The sequence below is a fragment of the Lethenteron reissneri genome, chromosome 40 (genome assembly GCF_015708825.2).
Source record: "Lethenteron reissneri isolate LAM-NWPU_2019-01 chromosome 40, ASM1570882v1, whole genome shotgun sequence".
In the NCBI taxonomy this organism is placed as follows: Eukaryota; Metazoa; Chordata; class Hyperoartia; order Petromyzontiformes; family Petromyzontidae; genus Lethenteron; species Lethenteron reissneri.
This window is the reverse complement of record NC_083818.1, coordinates 8977897-9002497: the sequence shown is the minus strand read 5'-3', so window position 1 is coordinate 9002497 and position 24601 is coordinate 8977897. Positions and strand designations below refer to the sequence as shown.

At 47.5% G+C, this 24601-nt stretch overlaps 1 protein-coding gene across 1 annotated transcript in view; it reads left to right on the top strand.

Annotated features, from left to right (window-relative positions):
* LOC133352494 (ephrin type-A receptor 4-like) overlaps positions 1-24601 on the top strand; it is a 107880-nt gene that overhangs the window by 61419 nt on the left and 21860 nt on the right. The window contains exons 7-13 of the mRNA XM_061568176.1: positions 184-308; positions 2680-2842; positions 6987-7095; positions 7508-7575; positions 11318-11443; positions 12451-12636; positions 18121-18182. Coding sequence (XP_061424160.1) covers positions 184-308; positions 2680-2842; positions 6987-7095; positions 7508-7575; positions 11318-11443; positions 12451-12636; positions 18121-18182 — 839 coding nt within the window. The remainder of the gene's footprint in view (positions 1-183; positions 309-2679; positions 2843-6986; positions 7096-7507; positions 7576-11317; positions 11444-12450; positions 12637-18120; positions 18183-24601) is intronic.

The following is a 24601-nucleotide window of genomic DNA, read 5'->3' as shown; positions in this document are numbered from 1 at the left end:
TAGTGACATCACTTAATTAGTTTATAAGTCTTCCTTGCTTGCCATGTTGGTGTTTAGCCAAATGTATACTCACTACTAATGTATGGTGAGCCCATCACAAAGCACACACACACACACGCACGCACAGCTGATTAAAGATGTATGTACTTATAGTGTCAATGCTTGTCCTGGGATTGTTTGCAGCACCATCGCCCATCACAGACGTCCAGAAGGGTCTCATCTCGGAAGATGCAATCATTTTAAACTGGGCCGAACCCAAGCAGCCTAATGGAATCATTCTGGACTACGAGGTCAAATACTATGAGAAGGTATGAAAGTCTTACAATTTTGGAATGTATTGTATATATATAAATGAATACATGTGTGTGTCAAGTGATGGAGCATTGGTTTGCGCAGCTGCTTTATGAACCCGGCAACCCGAGTTTGATTCTCACTCAGAGCCAACACCAGTGGTGATTAACTGGACCAGATATGATTTCCCTAGGCCAACGCAGCCTTTAATTGGTACCTGGTGTGGTACGTAAACATCGCCACTCAGTAGACTAAGGTGGCCCGGCATAGTGCTGGCCACCCGCCCCCTCGTGTGTCGTTCTGGCCTCCATAGTTGCTCGCTAACAGCACTTGCCCCAACAATCTGTTGAGGCTCAACGGTGGAATCACTGTCTTTGCGTTCGAAAGTCGAGCGCAGTAGAGTTAGCACAATGCGCTGTGAACCCGGTGACCCGAGTTCAACTCATGGCCATGGCTTACATGAGTTACGATTACCTGAACCGGTAGTGGGCCTCCCATAGTTCTACTCAATCTTAAATGAGTACCTGGTATGGTCATACTATGCTTTATTGTGCTGTGCCAGCCTTCATAGATGCTCGTTCATCAGTACTTGCCAAAAAAAGTATGTTCATGCTTTCAGAGGGGTGATCATTGTTTTTTGTGTTTCATATGTATAGTTTAAGTTTAAAAGTATCCACATATCAGGTTACACCTTAGCAGTTTAATAATGTCAGCTTGTCATGAGTTTATGACGTAACTGTAATATCATACATTCATTCTGGTTGCCTTTGATCGGACTATAATTAGTTGGTTGTGGTGTATAAACTGTAATAAGTAATAATGTAATAAGCAGTCACATGTTAATTATCGACAGGCATGGGGTTACTGGTCTCTGGCCTGGTTGTGGTAGCGCTATCATTGTTTGAACTAGGGTTTCGAATCAACAAGCATTTCAAACTGGCATATTACAGATAAATATACACAATTCAATAATGGTAATGAATTTTACAAGAATTCAAATGCCTAGGAAGGCCTCACTGAGTTTGAGGCATCTTTTTTCAGAAATTCTCTGCTCTGGGAAGTGTGGCCAATACTTTTTTTTATTGCATTATTTTGCGCGTGTGGTATACAACCAAAGTCCTCAAGGTGCAGCCCTACCAGTGCTTGCTTATGCCATGGTGGCGAGATGTTAACTACCTCACCTGATATACAGCAGGTCATGGGTTCGATCCCGACCTTGACACCTGTATATTTGGAGTTTGCATGCTCTCCCCGTGGTCACAAGGATTTTTCTCCGGGTCCTCCAGTTGTTTCCCCTCCACATTTAGAATAATGCCTTCAGAGTATTTGGCTGGTATACATCTCCACACGATAAGCCACTGGGTTGAGCTATCATTTGCGGCCAGGTTGCTTCTGAAAAAGAGCTACATAGCTCAGCAGTTTCACTTCTGTTTCGCTGGTTCAGCAGTTCCACTGCTGGATTAATTTTTCCGCCCGAGGACGACCGCTTGTGTTGCGATCGAAACGACGTGATGTATTATTTTATTTCGTTTTATTTTTCTACCTACGTGACTTTACCGAAAGAACCAAAGAATATGGATTCCTGCAGTACACGAAAGCTTCAAATCAAGATTAGAGTCCTGATAGACGGTATTGGGCCTGCTCTTCCAAGCCGGCCAGATGTCTCGCAGGGAGTCCCAGAGCTTTGGCCCCTGGCATATGCGACTTGCCAGTCGACAAACTGTGCTGCGCACGTTTTTTGTTTTGCTCGTGGATGGACAAAGTCAGCGTGAATTATGAAACCCACCCCATTGTTTCAACTTCCGCGCCAGGAGATGGAATCGAACCGGCGACCTCTAAATTTCACGTCGAGTGCGCTCACGATTAAATCAAGGCAGCATCCCTATTCATGTATATCTTTATTTACTACTGAGGACAAGATTGTTAAACACTGTGCAGTGGCCCCTTCAGCTTACACATCTTTCATGTCACCGCTGTGCACTGTCTAAACAACGCTGGGAAGAATCCGTAATAACAGACCCATTGTGAGATCATGGCTTGCGACGTTTAGAAAGCAAAGCAGTGCGTGTAATGCACTGCATTCCCTGCATTCCCCAAGCCCGGCATTCTCCCCTCGTGTGTATACATACATATGAGCACATCGATAGAGGCCACTCGTTCAAATAACGGTGGCTCGTAAAGCGCCTTGCCGAGTTTTTTCCAGGACAAATGTCAAGTGCATTTGGAGGGGAGTGGTGGAACGATCGGCACGCCCCCCCCCCCCTCTCAAAAAAACACCCCTCTGCATCGGTGAGGACAAGGCACCTGGTGCACGCCATGACTCCCACCCCCACACCCTGTGTCCCCCCCCCCCCTGCTTCCTATGTCACCTTCTGCCGGACCCGCAAGGACCAGAAGGAGAGTAAGTACACGACGCTGCGCTCCAACGTCACGAGCACCACCATCACGGGGCTCAAGCCGGCCGTGGTGTACGCGCTGCAGATCCGCGCACGTACCGCCGCCGGCTACGGAGACTACAGCCCCGCCGTCGAGTTCAAGACGTCCCCCGACTGTGAGCGGCGCAAGCGCCCCCGTGGCACGAGCGTACGCACGAGCGTACGCACGCGCGCGGGCACAGATCTCGCCGCCCTCCCCGCGCGCGGCCTACATATCTCTCATCCCATCGCTGTGCACTTGCCTAGACAACGCCGGCAGAATGGGCGGTAACCGACCCGTTGTGTCGATATTAATGGATTCGCGGAAGTTCAGAAAGCAAAGCAGCTTGGGTCTCCACGGTACGCGTGTGTGTAAACGCACCACGTTCTCCAGGCGTGCGTTCTCCGCGCACGCTTCTCGGTGAAAGTGCCGGCAGTGGGCACCTATGGAGGCGGAACTGTGCACGGGTCAGTTGCGTGGAGTCGGCTTGCGAGAGGCCTAGCATCTGGGATCGTCGAGTCGACCCGTGGGGGTGGCGGTAGGCCGAGGACGAGTTCAGATAATTGCCACTGATGTTAGCCGTGAGCGGGAATTTACTCAGGGGGTCGACGGGTTCGTAGCGCAGCGTGGGGGGAGGGGCTGGGGGGAATTCTAAATTGGGCAGTGTGAGGAAACGAGCGTAAAGAGAAGCGTTTTGACCTGCAATATGCTGGTCGTGCACAGTACAGATGGGATGACACAGTGTGTGTGTATGCACGATCACATGTTCACACGCGTGCATACACTCGCACTGACACGTATTGCAAAATACACACACAGCAAGTATTGTTCAATGCTCATCAAACTGATTTTCTCTAATTTGATGTGCGTGGTCTTGGCTGAAGCACATAGATTCCATCCCTGATTTTTTTTTTTACATTCTGAACACTTTTTTTTACATTCTTGCTTCAACTAAAAATGTAATACAAGTCGTACCGTGTATAAGAACCGTGCTCTAAACAACTTTCCAAGCTCATAATATCCAACGTAAATATACAGTGGCCCCATACATATATTAAGCAATTTGTTTAAAATGTTTCCCATCTGATCAATTCCACATGGTTGCAAAAACCAATGCCCTTGAAAATTATACAGACGCTGTCGTACTAGGCAAAGGCTCACCGATCAAATAAAGACTTTATTTGATAAAGTCCCTATAAGATAGTTTAGTGTTTGCTCGATACAGACGTTGGTACAATGTAATTACATTAGTGTTTGCTTGTGACGCTGATTCATGCCGGCAAAGCAGGTTGTTCGAAATTGTGAGCAAGACGTATGGGAACGGTCAACTAAGTCACCGCTAATGGTGAAAGTGTTGAGTCTTTCACAACGGACACCGGCGGGCACGTTTTATAAAAAAAAATAAGTGACAGCGTTGTGAAGATAGCGCTCGTGTCGATGAAGTGCCGTTCACGCCGTGTCCCGTGGCTGTAAGTGCGCTTCGAGTACGGTGGCAACAACGCGGTGTGAGGTTGCATTCGCATCTCAGTTCATAATACAGGTTTTTTTTTTGGGGGGGGGATTGGGGTTAGATCACCTAAATATAAATGTGTCGTTAAACCCGTCACACACCCGGCACAGCCACTTAGTGAGTTTGTGTCACGTAAGCAGAACGTGCCAATTCGTTACTGGTACAGCACACCGGTGTGTTGGAGAACAAATCCACAACATTTACAATCCACGCGATCTAACCCAAGAAAAAAAAACCTGCATTGTAGATGATATTGGTCGCGAAAGCCGAATACGCGTTAAACTGACATCTCAGTTCGCCAATTTGCCAGAATTCATCATCGTCGTCATGGCCATAATCCCCATCTTCAGTTGTTTCCTTGGAGCCTTGACGCAAAGTGGCTGACCTAAGGATCATCAACCGCAGTTGGCAAAAAAAAAAATAATGTGCGGAGACAGTGGCTAACAAAACCGTCACGATGGCGTTACTTGACTGGTCAAATTGGCCGATCATTTGCATTATGAACCGCAGTGTCTCATGCCGAAGAAGAGCATGGTCACAAGGTTTGGAGATCGTGGTACGAAGAGTCACTCAAATGTAATGCAGCATGTAACCTTGTATATAGATGTACACTCAAATGCTGGTGCATTTTCATGAAAGTGCGATCAAAATATACAGATATAAAATTTCATTTGCATGTAATGGTTATTACACAAGTACGCTCATTGTAAGGGTAATAGTATTCAAAAAGTTGTCATGAATGTGAATTTTAACAAATATAACCTTAAAAACTTTTAGACCGACAATTATATATTCCTACTGCAGGGTTTACCCGCTGATTCCCAAGGCGTAATGAGGAATTCATCACACGGATGTGCACAAATTGAGTGCAAGCTTCTATTCCACACTATCTCCTGTATCGATGTGAACTTTCGCGTGCTGTAGTGGTTTGCGAATAGAGCGAGTAACACTGCCATGAGGATCACCCAGGCCAAGCGCATCGATAGACACAGGATTGCTGCAGATATCGTTGGGCGGAGATGCAAAGTGGAGGGGGGGGAGGGTCAATAGATGCCGAGGGGCGAATTTTGTTTCCCCCAGGCCATTTTCTATCCGACGCACACCGATGCGGAACTGCGAGCACGTTTGCGATTGGTCAACAGCTTCAGCTGCCGCATATCCTCGCAACAATGCAATGAACGAGAGGAGATGTGGATGGTGATGATGATGATGAGCGTTCCGGAAGGAAGCCGGGACTCAGGCCACGCGCCAGAGAAAGAAAGATGCTTGCTCGATGGACTTTGAATGAACGGGGAGGGAAAGCCGTACAGTGAAATGAAGAGGAAATCTCCAAGATATGGGACAGAGTGGACGAAGTTGGAGTCCAATGCCACTGGGCAGATGACTCAAGTGAAGTTCTCGATGCACTGACTGGCACGTTTTTTTCAAGCACAAAACCTATTTTAAATTCGCAAAAAATGTAAAACTAGAGCAGCTCCCTTTTCAAAATCGCATGACGTGGTCCCTTGGCGGTCCTGAAGCAGTGGTGGAAATTCCACATTCCTATGGTGGGGGTCATTCTGTCTGGAGCATGACCACTGCTGACTTACCTCCCAACGTTTACTGCATTTCCATCCAGACTTTTACAATTAAGCCCGAAGTTGGGTTGGTGGTGCTAGTTTCGGTGTCTTGCATTGAAATGTTTTGAACGCCTTACCGGTGCATGCACACTAAATATTCACAACAAATATTCACAATAAATATTCGCTATAAACTATTCGCAATAAACATTCGCAATAAACATTCGCAATAAACATTCACAATAAATATTCGCAATAAATATTCAGCAATAAATATCCACAATAAATATTCACAATAAGTGCGTGCATACTTGAGGATATCAAGACGAGAAAGAAAGGACGGTCTGTATATATTTTTTTGATCGCGTTCATTTCAGCGCTCAGTTTAAGTTCCAGGTGGCATTGTGCGGCCGAGCGCTCAGCTCACCATCGGAGGGTTGTGAATTCAAACATCCGGTGTTTGGGTGTTTCGACTCGACCCATCGCCCCTTTGAGTCGTTGACGATACAGGCACCACTTGGTGGGAAGTCAACAGTGGTTGTCTTACGTGGTGATAACGTTGTTGTTGTTGTTCGTGCTTTTTGTTTTGGTGACATTTTCTCATTTTTGTAAGTTAATTTGTTTATTCATTTTAGATTTTGCTTGGGAGTAGACATTAAATTAGCTTGATAGTGTCTGCATATGAGATTTCGTCCATATATATTTAATATCCAGCATTATGGGATACTATGACCATGAATGACGCTCTATGCAATGAAAGTATTACTATTGTATAACTCGCCACGAATTGTAGATTAATCACAATCTCCACTGCCGACATTCAGAGCACGGCGACATCGAAATTATCTCCGATTATTCGCGAATGCGGTTGCGGTCACTGGTGACATTCGCCGAGCTCACGAGGCGTCACGAGCGTTTCATTTCGGTGAGCCAAACGCTGGCTGTGGGGCGCGCATCGCCCAAGTGAAGTGAGCACGTCGCCATGAAAAAATTTAGCGGGCGTTCCGGTCATTAGGAGCTGCGGCGAGCAGCTAAGCGCACGGCACGACGCATCGCACCCACCAAACAAAGGGTGGCAGCAGCTATAGCGTTGGATGGAATTTGTTAAGCGGTGCGTGTGCGTGCGCGCGCGCGTGTGTGTGCGCACGCACGCGCGTGCGTGTTTATTTTGCCCTGTTATGAAAGGAGTATTTGATGTGCTTTCCCAACAGACGTCGCCTCTCCGAGCGAACAGAAGCAGGACACCCTCATCTGGGCATTTGTGTTTGCCGTCATAGTCGTGCTCCTACTCATCACCGCTTTTTTCATCATCAAAAGGAGGTAATAAGCAAGGGCACCGGGGCGAGCTCTTCTGCTCTCTCGCCGCACAAACAAATTCGTTTTTGCCGTTCCCCTCCCTTTCATCTGAGCCGCCTGTGTGCACGCACGCACACGCGCACACGCGCGTGTTCATTTAATGCCGCGCGTCCGTGCATGCTCCTCTTTGCATAATGGGTCCAATTCTCATTTTGTGTGGTCCACTGTTTATTTTGTGGCATAAATAGGCAATCTCACTTGAAGTTGATTAGAGATCGTACCACCACAGAGCACACATTGGCTTTTTAACGCGTTTATTTTAATGTAATTTTCTCCTTTTTTCGACCTCCAAAAAATAAAATAATAAAGTTGCGCGTGTGCGACCGCGTTGCGTCGAGTTGAATTGTTGCATGCGTCACGCTTCCTCTCGTTTAAGGAGGTGCGGTTACAGCAAAGCGAAGCAGGATTACGATGAGGAGAAAACACGCTTCCATAGCGGCCACGGTAACCACACCGCCTCCACACCCACGCACACCACACCACCTCTCTCGCCTCCACACCCACGCACAACACACCGCCTCTCTCGCCTCCACACCCACGCACATCACACCGCCTCTCTCGCCTCCACACCCACGCACAACACACCGCCTCTCTCGCCTCCACACCCACGCACATCACACCACCTCTCTCGCCTCCACACCCACGCACACCACACCACCTCTCTCGCCTCCACACCCACGCACAACACACCGCCTCTCTCGCCTCCACACCCACGCACAACACACCGCCTCTCTCGCCTCCACACCCACGCACAACACACCGCCTCTCTCGCCTCCACACCCACGCACACCACACCACCTCTCTTGCCTCCACACCCACGCACAACACACCGCCTCTCTCGCCTCCACACCCACGCACAACACACCGCCTCTCTCGCCTCCACACCCACGCACACCACACCACCTCTCTCGCCTCCACACCCACGCACAACACACCGCCTCTCTCGCCTCCACACCCACGCACACCACACCACCTCTCTCGCCTCCACACCCACGCACACCGCCTCTCTCGCCTCCACACCCACACACACCACACCACCTCTCTCGCCTCCACACCCACGCACACCACTCCGCCTCTCTCGCCTCCACACCCACGCACACCACACCACCTCTCTCGCCTCCACACCCACGCACACCACACCACCTCTCTCGCCTCCACACCCACGCACACCACACCACCTCTCTCGCCTCCACACCCACGCACACCACACCACCTCTCTCGCCTCCACACCCACGCACAACACACTGCCTCTCTCGCCTCCACACCCACGCACACCGCCTCTCTCGCCTCCACACCCACACACACCACACCACCTCTCTCGCCTCCACACCCACGCACACCACTCCGCCTCTCTCGCCTCCACACCCACGCACACCACACCACCTCTCTCGCCTCCACACCCACGCACACCACACCACCTCTCTCGCCTCCACACCCACGCACACCACACCACCTCTCTCGCCTCCACACCCACGCACACCGCCTCTCTCGCCTCCACACCCACGAACAACACACCACCTCTCTCGCCTCCACACCCACGCACATCACACCACCTCTCTCGCCTCCACACCCACGCACACCGCCTCTCTCGCCTCCACACCCACGCACAACACACCACCTCTCTCGCCTCCACACCCACGCACATCACACCGCCTCTCTCGCCTCCACACCCACGCACACCGCCTCTCTCGCCTCCACACCCACGCACATCACACCACCTCTCTCGCCTCCACACCCACGCACACCGCCTCTCTCGCCTCCACACCCACGCACACCGCCTCTCTCGCCTCCACACCCACGCACACCGCACCGCCTCTCTCGCCTCCACACCCACGCACATCACACCGCCTCTCTCGCCTCCACACCCACGCACACCACACCACCTCTCTCGCCTCCACACCCACGCACACCACACCACCTCTCTCGCCTCCACACCCACGCACACCACACCACCTCTCTCGCCTCCACACCCACGCACATCACACCACCTCTCTCGCCTCCACACCCACGCACACCACACCACCTCTCTCGCCTCCACACCCACGCACACCGCCTCTCTCGCCTCCACACCCACGCACACCGCCTCTCTCGCCTCCACACCCACGCACACCGCACCGCCTCTCTCGCCTCCACACCCACGCACATCACACCGCCTCTCTCGCCTCCACACCCACGCACACCGCCTCTCTCGCCTCCACACCCACGCACACCACACCACCTCTCTCGCCTCCACACCCACGCACACCACACCACCTCTCTCGCCTCCACACCCACGCACACCACACCGCCTCTCTCGCCTCCACACCCACGCACACCACACCACCTCTCTCGCCTCCACACCCACGCACACCGCCTCTCTCGCCTCCACACCCACGCACAACACACTGCCTCTCTCGCCTCCACACCCACGCACACCACTCTGCCTCTCTCGCCTCCACACCCACGCACAACACACCGCCTCTCTCGCCTCCACACCCACGCACATCACACCGCCTCTCTCGCCTCCACACCCACGCACACCACTCTGCCTCTCTCGCCTCCACACCCACGCACAACACACCGCCTCTCTCGCCTCCACACCCACGCACATCACACCGCCTCTCTCGCCTCCACACCCACGCACAACACACCGCCTCTCTCGCCTCCACACCCACGCACAACACACCGCCTCTCTCGCCTCCACACCCACGCACACCACACGGCGTATGCCGCCACTCTCAAGCTGCGTGAACGCTCTTCCCAGGCATATTTTGTTGAACTTGAAACTCGGCGACGGCGTTATGCATCGGCAACTTGGATACATACCCTTGATGGCTGTGATATATAAATATATACCATGTTTGCGTATATAACACATGTCATCACCAAAACAGTTTTGTTCGGCAATCCAAAGCATGCCAGTCAAATGAAGCTTCCGTCTCGTTTAAGAGAATGCCATTTAGTCAACACGGCCCGTGACGTGCCACCTTCAAAGCGGAGCCTCCAGTTGAAGTGCCATGCTCACCCCACCCGACCCCCCAAAGCAACGACACCGGACTCAGCACGTCACTTTCACACACACAGACACATGCCACGGCTGTCAGTGGCAGGGGTGGAGAAGTGTGACTTCCCGCCGCGAAGCCGCAGTGTGGATGATGTGTGGCACACTCGGAGGGGGGTGGTGGGGTGTGAAGCTGCCCTGCCATGCGCTTGTCCTGTCAAGGGCGCTGCAGTGGCTAGGAGATGTTCGCGACCTCGCACTGGTATACAGGAGGTTCGTGGGTTCGATCCCGATCCTGACGCCTGCTGTGTATTTGAAGTTTGCGCGTCTCTCTCAGCGTCGTCATCACGGTGGCTAGGAGATGTTAACGACCTCGCGGTGGTATACAGTAAAGCCTTAATTCTAGAATACAGGAGGTCGTGGGTTCGATCCCGACCCTGACGACACCTGCACATTCAGAGTGTGCATGTGTTCCCCGTGGTCGCGCGGATTTTATATCCAGGTCCTCTGGTTTTGTCGCTCCACGTGTAGAATCGATGTGCTTTCGGAGAATTTGGCTGAATGGAAGTCCTTACGTTTTGATGTGTGCGTTGCATTGACGTACAATGAGAAATTCAAAGAAGTTGTTGTTACATGGAACTATCTTTCTGATGAAAAGAGCATGGGCTCATGCTGATCTCCATTCGTTGTCCTAAGCGATCCATTGCTGGTGCTAAGCCAATGGTGACAATTCCGCATTACTATGTCAGAGACTATCTCTCCGCAGAACAACCAATGTTGACTTCCCAAAGTGGTTCGAATAAAGCACGTGATATTTACACTCTATCCAACAACCTGTTTTATATTTTCTAAAGAGGCATTGCATAATAAGTCAGAGCAATGGCCCAATCATGACAAATTAGACGAACCACATGGAATTGGAGTACAATTGCACGATTTCTCTTCTTAGTACACTTTCTGGGAAAATAATTTCTCTTTCCGTACTGGGAGGATAATCCTTAGTGGCACAAAAGCTGCTGCAAAGGAAAGTAATTGGTTCAGAGATGACGAATTATCGGACACAAAAAAAAAGTAATTGTTTACGTGCAAATTTGTAGTGTTGTCTGGGTGTGTGTGTGTGATTATAGTTTTTTTTACCTGTGCATAATAAATGTCATCCTTCGGCTTGTGCCTAGCCTGGGTAATTTGTCACTTTGTCGTCCACAGTGAAACTGCCGGGCTTGAAGATGTACATAGACCCGCACACGTACGAGGACCCCAATCAGGCGGTGCACGAGTTTGCGAAGGAAATTGATGCCTCGTGCGTCAAAATCGAACGAGTTATCGGAGCGGGTGAGACTCTCAATCATAAACCGTGTCCGCGTTGCCTGTACCTCGTGATCCCGATGCCCGTCGCGGGATCGTCACACCCAAGCAGTGGGGCAGGTGGGCTGGGGTAGAGAGCGGTGAGGAGGAATGCGGGGACTAAAATTTACGCACGCAAGCGGTGATCCAATGCTTGCAGTCAAGGTATAGACGAGCAGTGGGGTAGCACTCATCTCCATGGGTGGTGACCCCAAGCCACTGGTATTAAATTCACATTTCTATAGCAACGGCCAGTCTCTCCGTAATGTGCATTGTAATAATAGCCATACTAGATTAGGTACATCCCTTCTTCACGCACTGCCGGATGAAGGCCTCCCCACGTCGTGTCAATAATCGCTTTGCATATCGTTGATGCTGGCCGTAGCCCAAATTTAAACCCGGGGCCGCCGGGTTCGTAGCGCGGTGGGTGAATCGACCGGCGCCGCCGCTGCACATCCCACGGTTAACGCTGCTTACACCTCGAGCTGCTGCGGAAGCTCAAATGCAGACCATGCGCCCATTATAGATTACATCGCCACATTTAACTCGTCCAGTTGAAGCTGGCCGTAGGCACACCTCTCGGAAGCGAGGCCACTCACGCGCGCGCGCGCACGAAATGTGCTCGTGTCAGAGGGCTGCCCCATCGCCGTCCCTTCTTCCAGGGTAACGGTGGTCAAACCGGCGTCTTCCCGAGCCACGTGGGGCTCTTACGTCAACCACACGTGGCTCTATCGAAGGGGCATGACGCAAAACGCGCGATCACCGTCGTAGCAAAGAGATGAAGGATGTCCCCCGTGCTGTACAGAAAGCCAGATATTTGCAGGTTAGCCACCCCTGTTCCAGGGCAATATAATGACGCGTTACTTGTGAGAACTGCGCTCATATAAGGGTGTGCTTATATCCGGCCTTTGCTATATACACGCTTGTATATAATGACAGTAAGAAAGTGACATCCATGGCATGTGCCACCCACTGTCACCATCGTGGACCCCCAGGCGAGTTTGGGGAGGTGTGCAGCGGCTACCTGAAGCACCCGGGCAAGAAGGAGGTGTGCGTGGCCATCAAGACGCTGAAGGCCGGCTACACGGAGCAGCAGCGCAGAGACTTCCTGTGCGAGGCCAGCATCATGGGCCAGTTCGACCACCCCAACATCATCAGGCTGGAGGGGGTCATCACCAAGAGTGAGTTCCACACAATCAAACTTACCTAAACTAATTTTTTTTTCGCCAAGTAAGGCCCACCGAGCGATATAGTTTTTTTTTTTCAGAATCGTAATAGATCTTCTTGGTTCTTTCGGTAAAGTCACGTAGAATGGAAATAATAAAATAATAAAAATAAAACATTATAAATTTAACATAATACATTTTTTATTTTATTTTATTATTTCCATTCTACGTGACTTTACCGAAAGAACCAAGAAGATGAATCCCTGCAGTCACTAAAGCATTAAATCGAAATTGTCATAGAATCAGAGTGTTTATTTATACTGGAGGAATCCGATGAGCTATGAAGCTGTTTTTCACAGATGTCCAGTAGTTTCACAAATGTCTGGTATTTTCACATTTGCGACCTGGCCACAAGTGAAAGCAGCTCAACGAGGTGGTTTTAACAGTGTGAAAATGTATCGTAGCCCAATACTTAATTCTAAATGTGGAGGGAAAAACCCGAGGACCCAGAGAAAAATCCACGCGACCACGAGGAGAACATGCAAACTCCAAATATTTAGATGTGAGGGATCTGGATCTAACCCACAACCTTATGTAGACCAGGCGAGGTAATTAACATATTGCCACCAAGGCACCTCAACCAATCAATCAAACAGATTCTAGACGAGGAAGAACAAACGCATGCACATGTATGAATTGTGGCAGATACATTTGATGGTATCTGTACAATGGCAGCATATACACACCAAATTGCTGTTATGTCTGTCCAGATTTAGATTGGTATAATTGTACCCTTTCGTTTGTGGGATTTTCTTGAGGTACTCCAGTTGAATCGCATGCACGTTAATGAAGTGGACCAACTTTCCAATGCAGGACCCTTGATGACAAAAATATTGAGACTCAAAGTCGCCCCTGTTGTTTGTTCTAGTGGTTTCATTTAACCTCATAGTTGTAGTTCTACAACTAAGATGCTGAAAGCCGGCTGCACCTACTGGACATCTGTGTAGTTCTACAACGATGATGATGATTACCATGTTGACGACATCATTATGAAGCCACTTTCAATCTAGTCCTGCACCCAAATGCATTACTATAACCGCTTTGGTTCTGCAGTATAATTGCTTACCCCTTGATGTGCACCGTGCATCTCATGTTTTTTATGTGCCCCAGTGATTCATCCATCACATGTCCTCCATCGCCAGTGTTGTCCGCTGCTTGCCGTCCCCTGCAGTGGGTGTCGTGTTTTGTATTTCTGTTCACTAAACATCCCATGCTGCTGTCCCCTTCCCGTCTTACAATTAGGCCCGGATCGTGATTCGTTTTCCTTTGTGTACATTTCGTTGTTGGTGCCATCCTGTTTGTCACTTTGGTTTACTGTACGAAAACATAACAGCGGTCGGGTTTCAATAGCTGAGTCATCAGGCAGCGGGAAGGAAGTGATGGTGAGGTGTGGCATTATTAACAGGATTGCTGCCCATGATTGCCGTACTTGCGTGTAATTGCCCATGCTTTAATATGTTATGCAATGGCTGCCGCCGCCTGCCAACGGATCGCTTTACAGTTTACTCATTTAAAATCACGCGCGGGCTCCTTTACCGCGTGTGATGCGAATATGTGGAACGAGGCCACCCTGTGCCAGAGGTCGCAAACGGGTTTTGATTCCTTACCCGTACCCGTACCTGTATCCTACCCGGCCAGGTACGGGTAGGGTACGGGTATCAGGTACCTGATTGGGACCTCTGGTATGAAGCCATGTTGCAGGCGCGTGTGGGTTGATTCTAGGAACTTGAATTGTGAGAAGAGACAAGACGTTGGGAAATGAGTGACAAACAGTTACTCACCAGTAACTCACGGTCTACCCATACCCTTACCCGGCCGCACCAGGGTCGCAAACGGGTACCCGTACCCGTACCCGGCCGGGTACGGGTAGCCGGGTATCGGGTAGGGTACTGGTATCGGGTACCCGGTTGCGACCTCTGCCCTGTGCATGCAATTTTTTTTTTCCTTAACCTCCAACCCTTGATGAAAGTGCACCACATCAGCAAAACTGGAAGGCTCTAAAGGCATTGTCCTCTGCCAGCCGGTGACCATTACCATAATCAAGTTTACCCAATGAAAGAAAGTTACTTTGAAAGTTATGGATCACACTCCCCAGACTTTTCTTATTTATGGAAAACTACCCCCGCTACAAAATTGATGGAGAGTTTTCCAAATTTGTACAAATCCTTTAAGATTATCAAAGTGAAAATGTTATTTTTGTGTTTTTTATTTGCCAAGTTAATTGATCATAGCTGATAATTGACAGTACAATAGTTCCCTAGATACTTCCAGTCAGAATGAGCCCTTACTCAATGCTGTACAACAACAAACACTCAAGTGAAGTCTATTTACATAGTCTACAGAATTGTATTATCACCATTAGTTATGAACAATCCACTGCTGGATGAAGGCTTCCCCAAGTCCTGTCTCTCAGAGTTATCCGATCCAAATTGTTTAACTGTGCAAAAATGGGAATCACGTACAATGCTATATCGGAATGTTTATTCGTGAAAAGTAACTGGCGAATGAATTATCTTAAACATTTTTCTGCATTATTAGAATTACGATCACCCACACAATCTTGCAATGCTGCTTTGTCGTTCAGTTGAGTTTTATCACTGCAGAGCACCCGATTCATATTATCCGCCTTTGTAATTCAATGTCAAGGTAGGAATGTTTTTGTACGGGACACTTTTAATTAGTTGCCCGTAAGATGTCTGTTGAGTTAAAGAAGCCTTCAATGGGTTGTGTGGACGAACAAGGGGACACTTCAGTGCATATTGCCGGCTTGAGAGCATTGGCTGAACTTCAGCAAGTGATCCCACCCCCACAATCTCAACTTGGCCAAATTCCCATCTCTCTGCATAAGGGAGCATTCTCTAATGAGACCTAATAAGTTGTGCACGCCCGAGTGTTTGTGTGTGCGCGCGGCGCTGAATGATGGTGTCCCGGGCTAGCAGACTGAGAGATGCAATCCCGGCAAGTCGGGGTTTGAGACCTGCTGTCGCGCGCTAGCTGGCAGTTGGGTTTGCTCCAGTGCAGCTCAAGACGGAAAAAAAAAAGTGATTAATCTGCGCTTTAAAACTGTTGTGAGAGGCGCCTTTGTTGCCCTCCGTGCGCTACGTGCTGCCGTGAACAGAATGCGGCTCCGTGAACCACACTGTGCTGGAATAGAGAGAAGGGCACCCTTGTTGTTTGTCTTTATCGACGCGGTGTCAGCACGCTCTATCTAATTTACACGACTTTGATGCTCGTACGAAGGGACCGCATACTGAGTCGAGTCGAAACGTCTCTGTGCTCACACACGCGCCCTTGGCCTTGCGGCAGAGACCGTCAGACAACCATTGCTGACTTCTCACGTGTGGATTACTAATTGTTTAACCGCAAAAAAAGATGATCGGCCGAGTTGCCCCCTGACCGGGCGGCAAGCGAGCGCTTCGCAATCACAAAAAAATGGTTGTCGTCGAAAACCCAATCAGGAGTTAATTCAGCCCATCATCTCACTAGGGTCGATAAAGTCGCTACCACAACAAGGGCCCTGCAATACTGTCTGCAACTACCTTAACTTAGGAAGCAGCATTTTCTTTTGTTCTGTATTTCTACTTCCTACTGAGTGACACCTTCCCCTACCCGATCATCATCTAATTTTACAAGTTCATAATAACTTGCTCAATTCAAGAAATGTGTTTAATTATAATCGGCCGCATTGGCCTTATTACTCTATTTGAGGGCCGTATTTTAAATGTGCTCTGCAGCAGTGATTTTTAACAACGTCGTTTTCTCGAACTTCCTCTACTAGATCAGTACCTTCATGAAGGTTGGCTTAGACACGTACTCGATGAGTCTTAAAGAACGCCAAGTTTTTGAGTGTCTATCATCAAATGAGCAGTGGGTTCAATGTTCATTTCCAATGTAATTTCTGTGCCAGCAGTGTAAATTCCACATTGCTATGGCAGAGGATAGTCAGCGCACAGGCTAATTTAAGAAGGGTCAAGGTGGCTTCACACTGGATCGTTTAAATCCGTGAAGTGAAAATCACGACTTACGTTGTGTGAAGCGTGCTCACATCACCACGGTTGACCGCGACGCTACGTGTAACGCAGCGTGCCACCTTCTTGATAATGATTGCTTCATCGTCGTGCGATCACCCCTCTTTGCTCCTCCCTAACCCCGATCGACAGGCGGTTTCTCTTACCGTTCACTTGACGCTCAAAGGCGCAACTTTGTCAACACAGCGCCACGTTAACTCTCCACCTCGGTGACCACGTCACTTAAGTGAGGGCTCCAAGTGGCCATTACGCTAGGCTACGTGATTTTTGCACGACCCAGCGTGAACCCGCCCTTGGGTCGCATGATAGCTGCATATTCTCAACAACAACAACAGAACGCTCCTTTGAAGAATTCTCAAAAAGAAAAAAGATGTTTGTGGACGCCCGGCTCCCGTTGCGAGTCTCCGCAGGGTGACTTAATCATATAAGTGGGTGGGACCCACAAAATTGGCCACCTTGCCCGCGAGCTTTGAATTAATCAAGATCTGGCGTCTGGTGTGCATTCTTAAGTACGGCTCGAGCAACACGAGAGCAGAATGTGTGATGAATATCGCCTGCCCAAGACTCGGTACACACCGACAGGAGGGAAGCAATCTCAAAGGCCGACAAACGCTTTAGCCCATTAGAATTCAGACCCCCACCCCCTGCCCCCCCCCCCCCACCGTTGCACGCAGCCAAAGCGCATTTAGAATGCGGCGATTGCCGAAGCAATATGATTGCCTGCCAATTGTGATGTGCGCTAACCTAACTGCCGTGCGCTTCTGCCCCTGAAGTGTAAGCGCGCAGACTTCTTAATAACCGTCGGAATACATTAAACATTTCGCAGCTGCCTATTCATGATGGCACCTTCTCTTGAGGCATTCGTTATGTGATCGGCGATACTTGTGAAGTGGTGCTTCAATTGCAAAGTCCGCTCAGTCCGAGTAGCAGTGACGGTCTTCTTGGTTCTTTCGGTAAAGTCACGTAGAAGGGAAGTAATAAAATAATAAAAATAAAACATAATAAAATTATTCTCACGACGTTTCGGCCACAACGCATTGTGGCCGAAACGTCGTGAGAATAATTTTATTATGTTTTATGAACCAATAAGATGAATCCCTGCAGTCACGAAAGCTTTAAATCAAAATTTAGCAGTGACGGTCGTCACGTTTGTTGTTATTGTTATATATTGATCAGTTCTTCAACTTAACGAGGATGGAAATATATCATATACTGTGGCATCACCATGGTCATAGAAGATTGATACGGTGCTCATATGTTTTATTTATATATATATATAAACACATGGCGATGCATGTCAGCAGTGATATAATATGTGAATGCTACCGTGTAGTGGTTATTATTTTGCCAGAAATTATTAATTGTGAATGGTTTTGTGAATTAATGCATTTTGTGTTCTTCTTCTCTGAAGGTAAACCTGTCATGATCATCACTGAATTCATGGAGAATGGATCCTTGGATTTATTCTTAAGGGTAAGTAGCAAGGCCACTTTACATCACTGCTATTATTGGCAAGTCAGATTCACTGTTCTTAGGGCAAAACGATGTTGGTATTGCATTTATTCTCTCCGTCGTCCCTGCTCAAAAACGAATTCATCGTTAGTACTGGGCACAGGAATTACGTTGAAATTAACGACTGAAACTTGACTTATACCCTTTTCTGATCCAGAACTATTTCTCAAGCATACTCAAAGCTGCTTCTTAACTGAAGCTACGTACAATGCAACATTTACACGACAGTATATACAGACACCCAGCTAGGCCAGTGGTACATTTGCCACCTGTCCTGGGATTCTCAGGATTTTCTTATTTTTTTTATTCTGAGATATTCTTCTTTCCACGACGTGGCCTGGTTTTTGTTGTACCTCAGTGATGGCAACCCTCACCATTTGGCAGGGCAAATAAAACACAGTGTCTACATTCGCTATATAAATGTGAAAGTATTATTATAGAGACGTAAATTCAATGCCTGCAGATGCCTTATTGATTTAAATTAAAGAGGTAATTGCAGCCCAGGCTCTTTCCAGGGTCAATCAAATTAGTACCATTTTGGGGAAGTCAACATTGGTCATGCAATGCAGATACAGAATGAGAATATTGATACTGTAGGAGGAATCTGATGAGCTATAAAGCTCTATTTCACAGATGCCCAGTAGGGGCGGTTCATAAAGTCACAACAACGAACAATACAAAAACACCATATGAGTTCAAAGTATAGGAAAGGTAAGCAAATCACGAAACAAAATAAAAAGATACTGACTTTTGCCGTCGGAATGTGGAACTTGCAACACTGGCTCAAAGCCAGATGTCTAAGTGTGGGGCAACCACAATGCTCATTTAAACGGAGAGAGAGAGATACACTTTGACTTTCTCCAGCCGCGCCAGAGATAAATAAACGTCAAATAAAAGTGCGGGCAAAACCTGAAGGGCGTTGCAAATGCCCACGAGCATATCGGCTCTGTCAAGGCTCCTCCGTTCGATAGCGAGGTGCCCAGCGGTGTCTCGGCCAGCGAATATTCACGGTGTGCGCGAGGTGCGGTGAGGTTAATAGTGCCAGTGCACCCTATTCCCACCCGATACCGACGCGCTAAGTGTGTTTGCCTGCAACGTACACGGAACCATTTCCCCAGTGGGTGAGCCGAGCCAGCAACCTCATTACTTTGCACCGCAGAAATGACTGACACTCGTACGTGGCGAGGCCTAATGAGCACATTTTTTTTAAGGAGCCGCCCATGGGATTTTACTAATTAATCTGCGTACGGGTAAGCACATTATTTTCATTAACTCGTTTCCGTTGATGCGGTGTCCGTGCGCCTGCCTAGTCGTACAATGGGCAAGTGAAATTGAAACCCGCGTTGTGCGTTTTTTTTTTTGCGCGCGATTCAACTCGGTCACTGATTGCAATGATTATCGCGACGGTTGTAATGATTGTAACTCACCCTTGCATGCTTATGGTGAGTGTAGTAAACCGTATACACAGGAGTCGGCCATCTGTGGCACAGTGGTCAGAGTCAAATTTGCCTCGCAAATGGGGCTCAACTCAACGCGTCATGCCCCGCTGATAAAGCTACTACCACTTTTTTGGGGGGTCAACGATGGTTGACTTATGGATAGATTGGTCCCCCGCCATGGGATGTGAAATTTACACCAATGGATATTGGGTCGTCAATGCCGATTAGTGTCATTCACTTACTCATTTGGAGCAGAGAAACACTTTGACACACTTAAACACGTTCAACCACATAGACTGTTAGGTGCGGACACTGTTAGTAAGCACCTATTACAGCAGGCAACGTACACAAGTGCCTCGTAGAACCAGCACCACACTCGGCTGCCTTAGTGCTGACATTAACAGATAATTTTTGGACGACTTGACAGAGAGTGAAACACGTGCCATGTTCAGATACACAACTGCGCAGGTATTGCGTGTGGCCAGGAATGTGAATGCATTGCAACACATTGTACTAAATACCACATTAACATTCCCTACACACCCATAGATATATATGGTTATACACATATGCAGTTACATGTAGAGTGCCTCCATGTCCCAATGATGACTTCCCCACGAAGTGGTGATGGCACAATCGTGACCTGGAAACTTGTACATTTGCAATTTTGAGTCCAACACTTCTGAAAACAGTGCCACGTACGCGTGAGAGTTTACAGACTCGTGTACCAACACAAAACTCCCAACAGACCTACATTATTCATGGTAGAGTTCGTTTTGGCCTTTTTTTTGAAGGTCACAACTGAGTGTTAAAGCGGTGCAGAAGGCAGGCAAACCCGTTCTATACATTGACACCAAATCACCTGTAAAAATGCGTTACTCCAAGCGTGTGCGGCTGAGAAGGTTATTACTTATTACTGTACCATGACCTGATCACGGTCATTGAAAAAGGCCTGTCAAATTTTGACAAATGGACATTTAAATTATACGGAATGCCTAACCGTCTGAATTAATGACTATTCAACGCTACTTAAGTTGATGGAGTGTCATTTTTGGTCATATGTGGCAAAGTATATGAATTTCTCAGTGCTTTTTTCTTCAAAATACAGTAATTAGAACATCTGCATCGAAAGGCAGTCTTGCCAGAATATTCATGTATTAATCTTCGTAAGTATTGACTTACTCATCCAGAGTGTGACAGTTTAAAGGGTGTTTGCCATAAACGGGCCACTTCCACGAGTTGTGATTGAGAAGTTTGAGATTAAGTTTGGAAAAAATGCATTGGCAATGATGATTAATGAATCTAATTAACTGTTATGTTTGGGCAATCAATCATAAGAAACATTTTAAAAATTACGTTGAGACATCGATATTGTCACGAGTCCTGTGGTTCCTTATGAGGGACACAATTAAACAAATATTGACTAGAGGAAGCAAGGTTATTGCGATATTACAAGCAGTGGCTAATTAAATGCCCTACATAATTAATTCACTATAGACTTGCATGTTTTAAAAAAGAAAGAAAAAAACATCAAAGCAACTTAAAGTTTAAGTGAACACTGGACAATGTTCAAATCCATTGCTGATCCTGAGCAAGTGGTAGAAACTTCCACATGTGTATGACAGGGACAAGTACATCCACAACACAGCCACCAGTGTTAACTATGGCTGAAATGACTCATGAATGCGTTGATTACATGAACATGACTATGTTAAACATCAGTAATGGTTAAGACAGACTGATTGGAGTTCTGTCTGGATGGTGCGATCTGAAAATTGAAATCTAAAATCGCAATCAGATTCTGACTCTCAGGGTGATTAAATCAGAACAACGTTGATGGAAGTCATCAGTGGGTTTATTTTTTTCCACCCATTTCTGTATTTTTGGACAAACTGGTCTCTGCCGTAGAAATTGTGAAATGTACATCTGTGGCTAATGGTTACCAACTGTAGACAAGTCTCCACATCTGCACGTGTAAGCAGAGGCACAACACTCCAACTTGCTTTAAATTTAATCTGCCAATATTATATTGGTTCAAATGAGGTCAGTTTACCCACACGGCACCACACCTGCCAACACTTTCCAATGTGATAATTAACATTTTTTTTTGGTTCGCTATCAGAATTAGGCACAGAATTGCACTCAGTCACCCATTCATTCACGCATGTATATATAAACGCAATAGTTTGATATGAGCAAGTGCGCACGGCTGTGAGTTAACGCCAACATAGATTCTTAATGAGCTAGGTCTATCTGGCACGGGCCTTAAAGTTGGGGTGGTCAGTGGGCTTGCCTGACTAGCGGATTACATGAGACGCATGCATATAATGCACTGCATGGTGGGTATTAGTGACCCGGTATTAATGAGATCACGGACTATGACAGCAGAATTAATGGGATTTATTGCTCTGTCGTGTGTGTGCATGCCATATAATGGCTGTACGTCCCGGAATGAGCCGTGTTTGTTCATGAGCTTCATTATCAATTACACTAATAAAAATGTTCCGTGCAAGACAAACTACGTAAAGATCATAGACAAATTACTTACGCGGACCGATAAACAATTAGCAAAATTGTTGGCACTGTTTCAGGCTTTTATAATTCAAAAATTATCAGTGTGTATTTTTTTGGCCGTGTCTTACGGAGTGTTTGCATACTGGTTAGCGTGTTGTGCTATGAAACTTGCCCAAGTCCAATGTCTCACGCATTAGTTTTATTCAGGCAAAAACCGAAAGGAACCATTCAGGAAATGTTCAGAATCTCTCAGTTCCTGCAGCGAACGGCAATCCGAACACGCACCGGAGAGGTGCATAGGAATAGTATCTCGCAATGTGCTAACCACTGTAACTGCTCGCCACACAACACACGCGCGGCACTCACACCCACGACTCGACACGCACACACACAGGCACACGTTTCTATACAACCACGGGGCTCACTGGACGTTTGGTGTAGATAAATCTCCACTAATGTTCGGGTCACAGCGGGGACTTTTATATCATCCTCCTCCTCCTCCTGCTGCTATTATCCGTGCGCTGCGGTTCTGATGATGACCACCATCATCGTTTCATAAGAGAATTACATCTTTGCAAAGAGCAGTTTGTAGGTTCACATTTCATTGCACTTTCACCGGGAGAGTTACGTGTGAGATTCTGGTGTTACAACCAGATACATGCAGAGCACACAGCACCCTGTGCCGTGCTATATCATCTTTATAGTGATGCGTGTTTACTGAGCACAAAATCCAATAGGAAGTCATGTGTCATAGGGAATTGTGCCGTAAAGACGTCTGTCGCTTTACAATGCTGTTCAATTATTTAATATTTTTTCTTAGGAGCCTATGTGCAGTGTAGGTGCTGCATTTTTATTGTTTTTTCTTAAGAATGCTTAAACAGTGCCAGTGAAAATGTAAAGCTTGAAAAAATTAAATGGGTCCCAAGTCTCGTGGGGACTTTTGATGGGATCATAAGACCGGCAGACAAGCTATGTATCAATTTAAAGCTTTCGTGACTGCAGGGATTCATCTTCTTGGTTCTTTCAGTAAAGTCACGTAGAATGGAAATAATTAAATAATAAAAATTAAACACAATAAAATGTTTCTCACGACGTTTCGGCCACAATGCAAGCAGCCGTCCTCAGGTGGAGAACAGGTCTGTCGAGAAGACAGAGTCTCATTCAGACTCTGTCTGAGAATTATTTTATTATGTTTTATTTTTATTATTTTATTATTACCATTCTACGTGACTTTACCGAAAGAACTCAAGAAGACAAGCAATGCAGATGGAGGGAAGGTTACTGAGATGCACATCCGACAGTGTTGCCGAGAGGTCGGTAACAGAGGGACATAGCACGAATAGCAGACTACTTTAAGAGTGGACTTTGGAGGTCAAGTGTTGACTGCAAGCAACTGAGATATCTCGCAAGAGTAAAGCAGATGTGGTGAGATATGGCTGCATAACTCCAATTGGCCATGATCTATTGTGTAAATTGTTCTCATTTCATACTCATTTAAACCATTGCAGTCCACCACGCCGAGTGTGAAGCATGAGAGGGGAAATGGAATTTCTTTCAGGGAAGCATTCATTCAAATGGAGACTTTTCAAAGCGCATTCCATCGCCGCAAATGTACGTGCTAAAAACTGCTGTTTAGAAACACTGGGAATTGACTGAGAAGCATCAATATCTAATGCACTCCACCCTTGTCTCATCAGCCCAATTATGCTACTCGCAGTGTAATAGACCTACTGATTACCTACCAAAGCAACGTAACATTGACTTAACCTGCCGCTGTTCGCATAATGGATAGGTTGTTGCAATGGATTAGTTTATAATCAAACCTGTTCGTTAAACTGCAAGCAAACTGCATTCACAGTCAATCGTTTGCTCCTGAAACAATGCTTATAAACTCAGTTGTATTTATTTATACATGTACCCATGCCAAAATTACAACCTATTTCACTCCACCAGTGAATGAAGATCTCCCAATGCATATTCAGTTAGAGGGGATTTCCCGACCATACTTTGGTGAATATGGGGGGGGGGAGGTGAGGGGTTGGGGGATTGCAGGAGCATTTCTGTTGTGAGCCGTGGCCAGGAATCAAACTCGAGTATGCCGAAGGCAGTTGCACGAACCAACGTGTAACCCATTTATGACGGGTGAGCAACCAACACGCGTGTTATTTTTTGTATGCAGTCAAAATCAAGTCTCAAAGTGTTGCAATGATCAGATGAGCACACTCTTCCCCGCCCTGGCAATGTGGAATGTCACTGCTGGCTCAAGGCCACCGATGGAGATCAATGCCGCGTCAATGCTCATTTGAGCACGGAGACGATTGGCGTTGCCTCGGATTTGACCAGATATGCATCACTACGCTGACTTTTATCTTGGGAAGGGCCACAGGTCAGCAAGTTCAGATTCCAATTGCCACTGTGGGTTGTGAA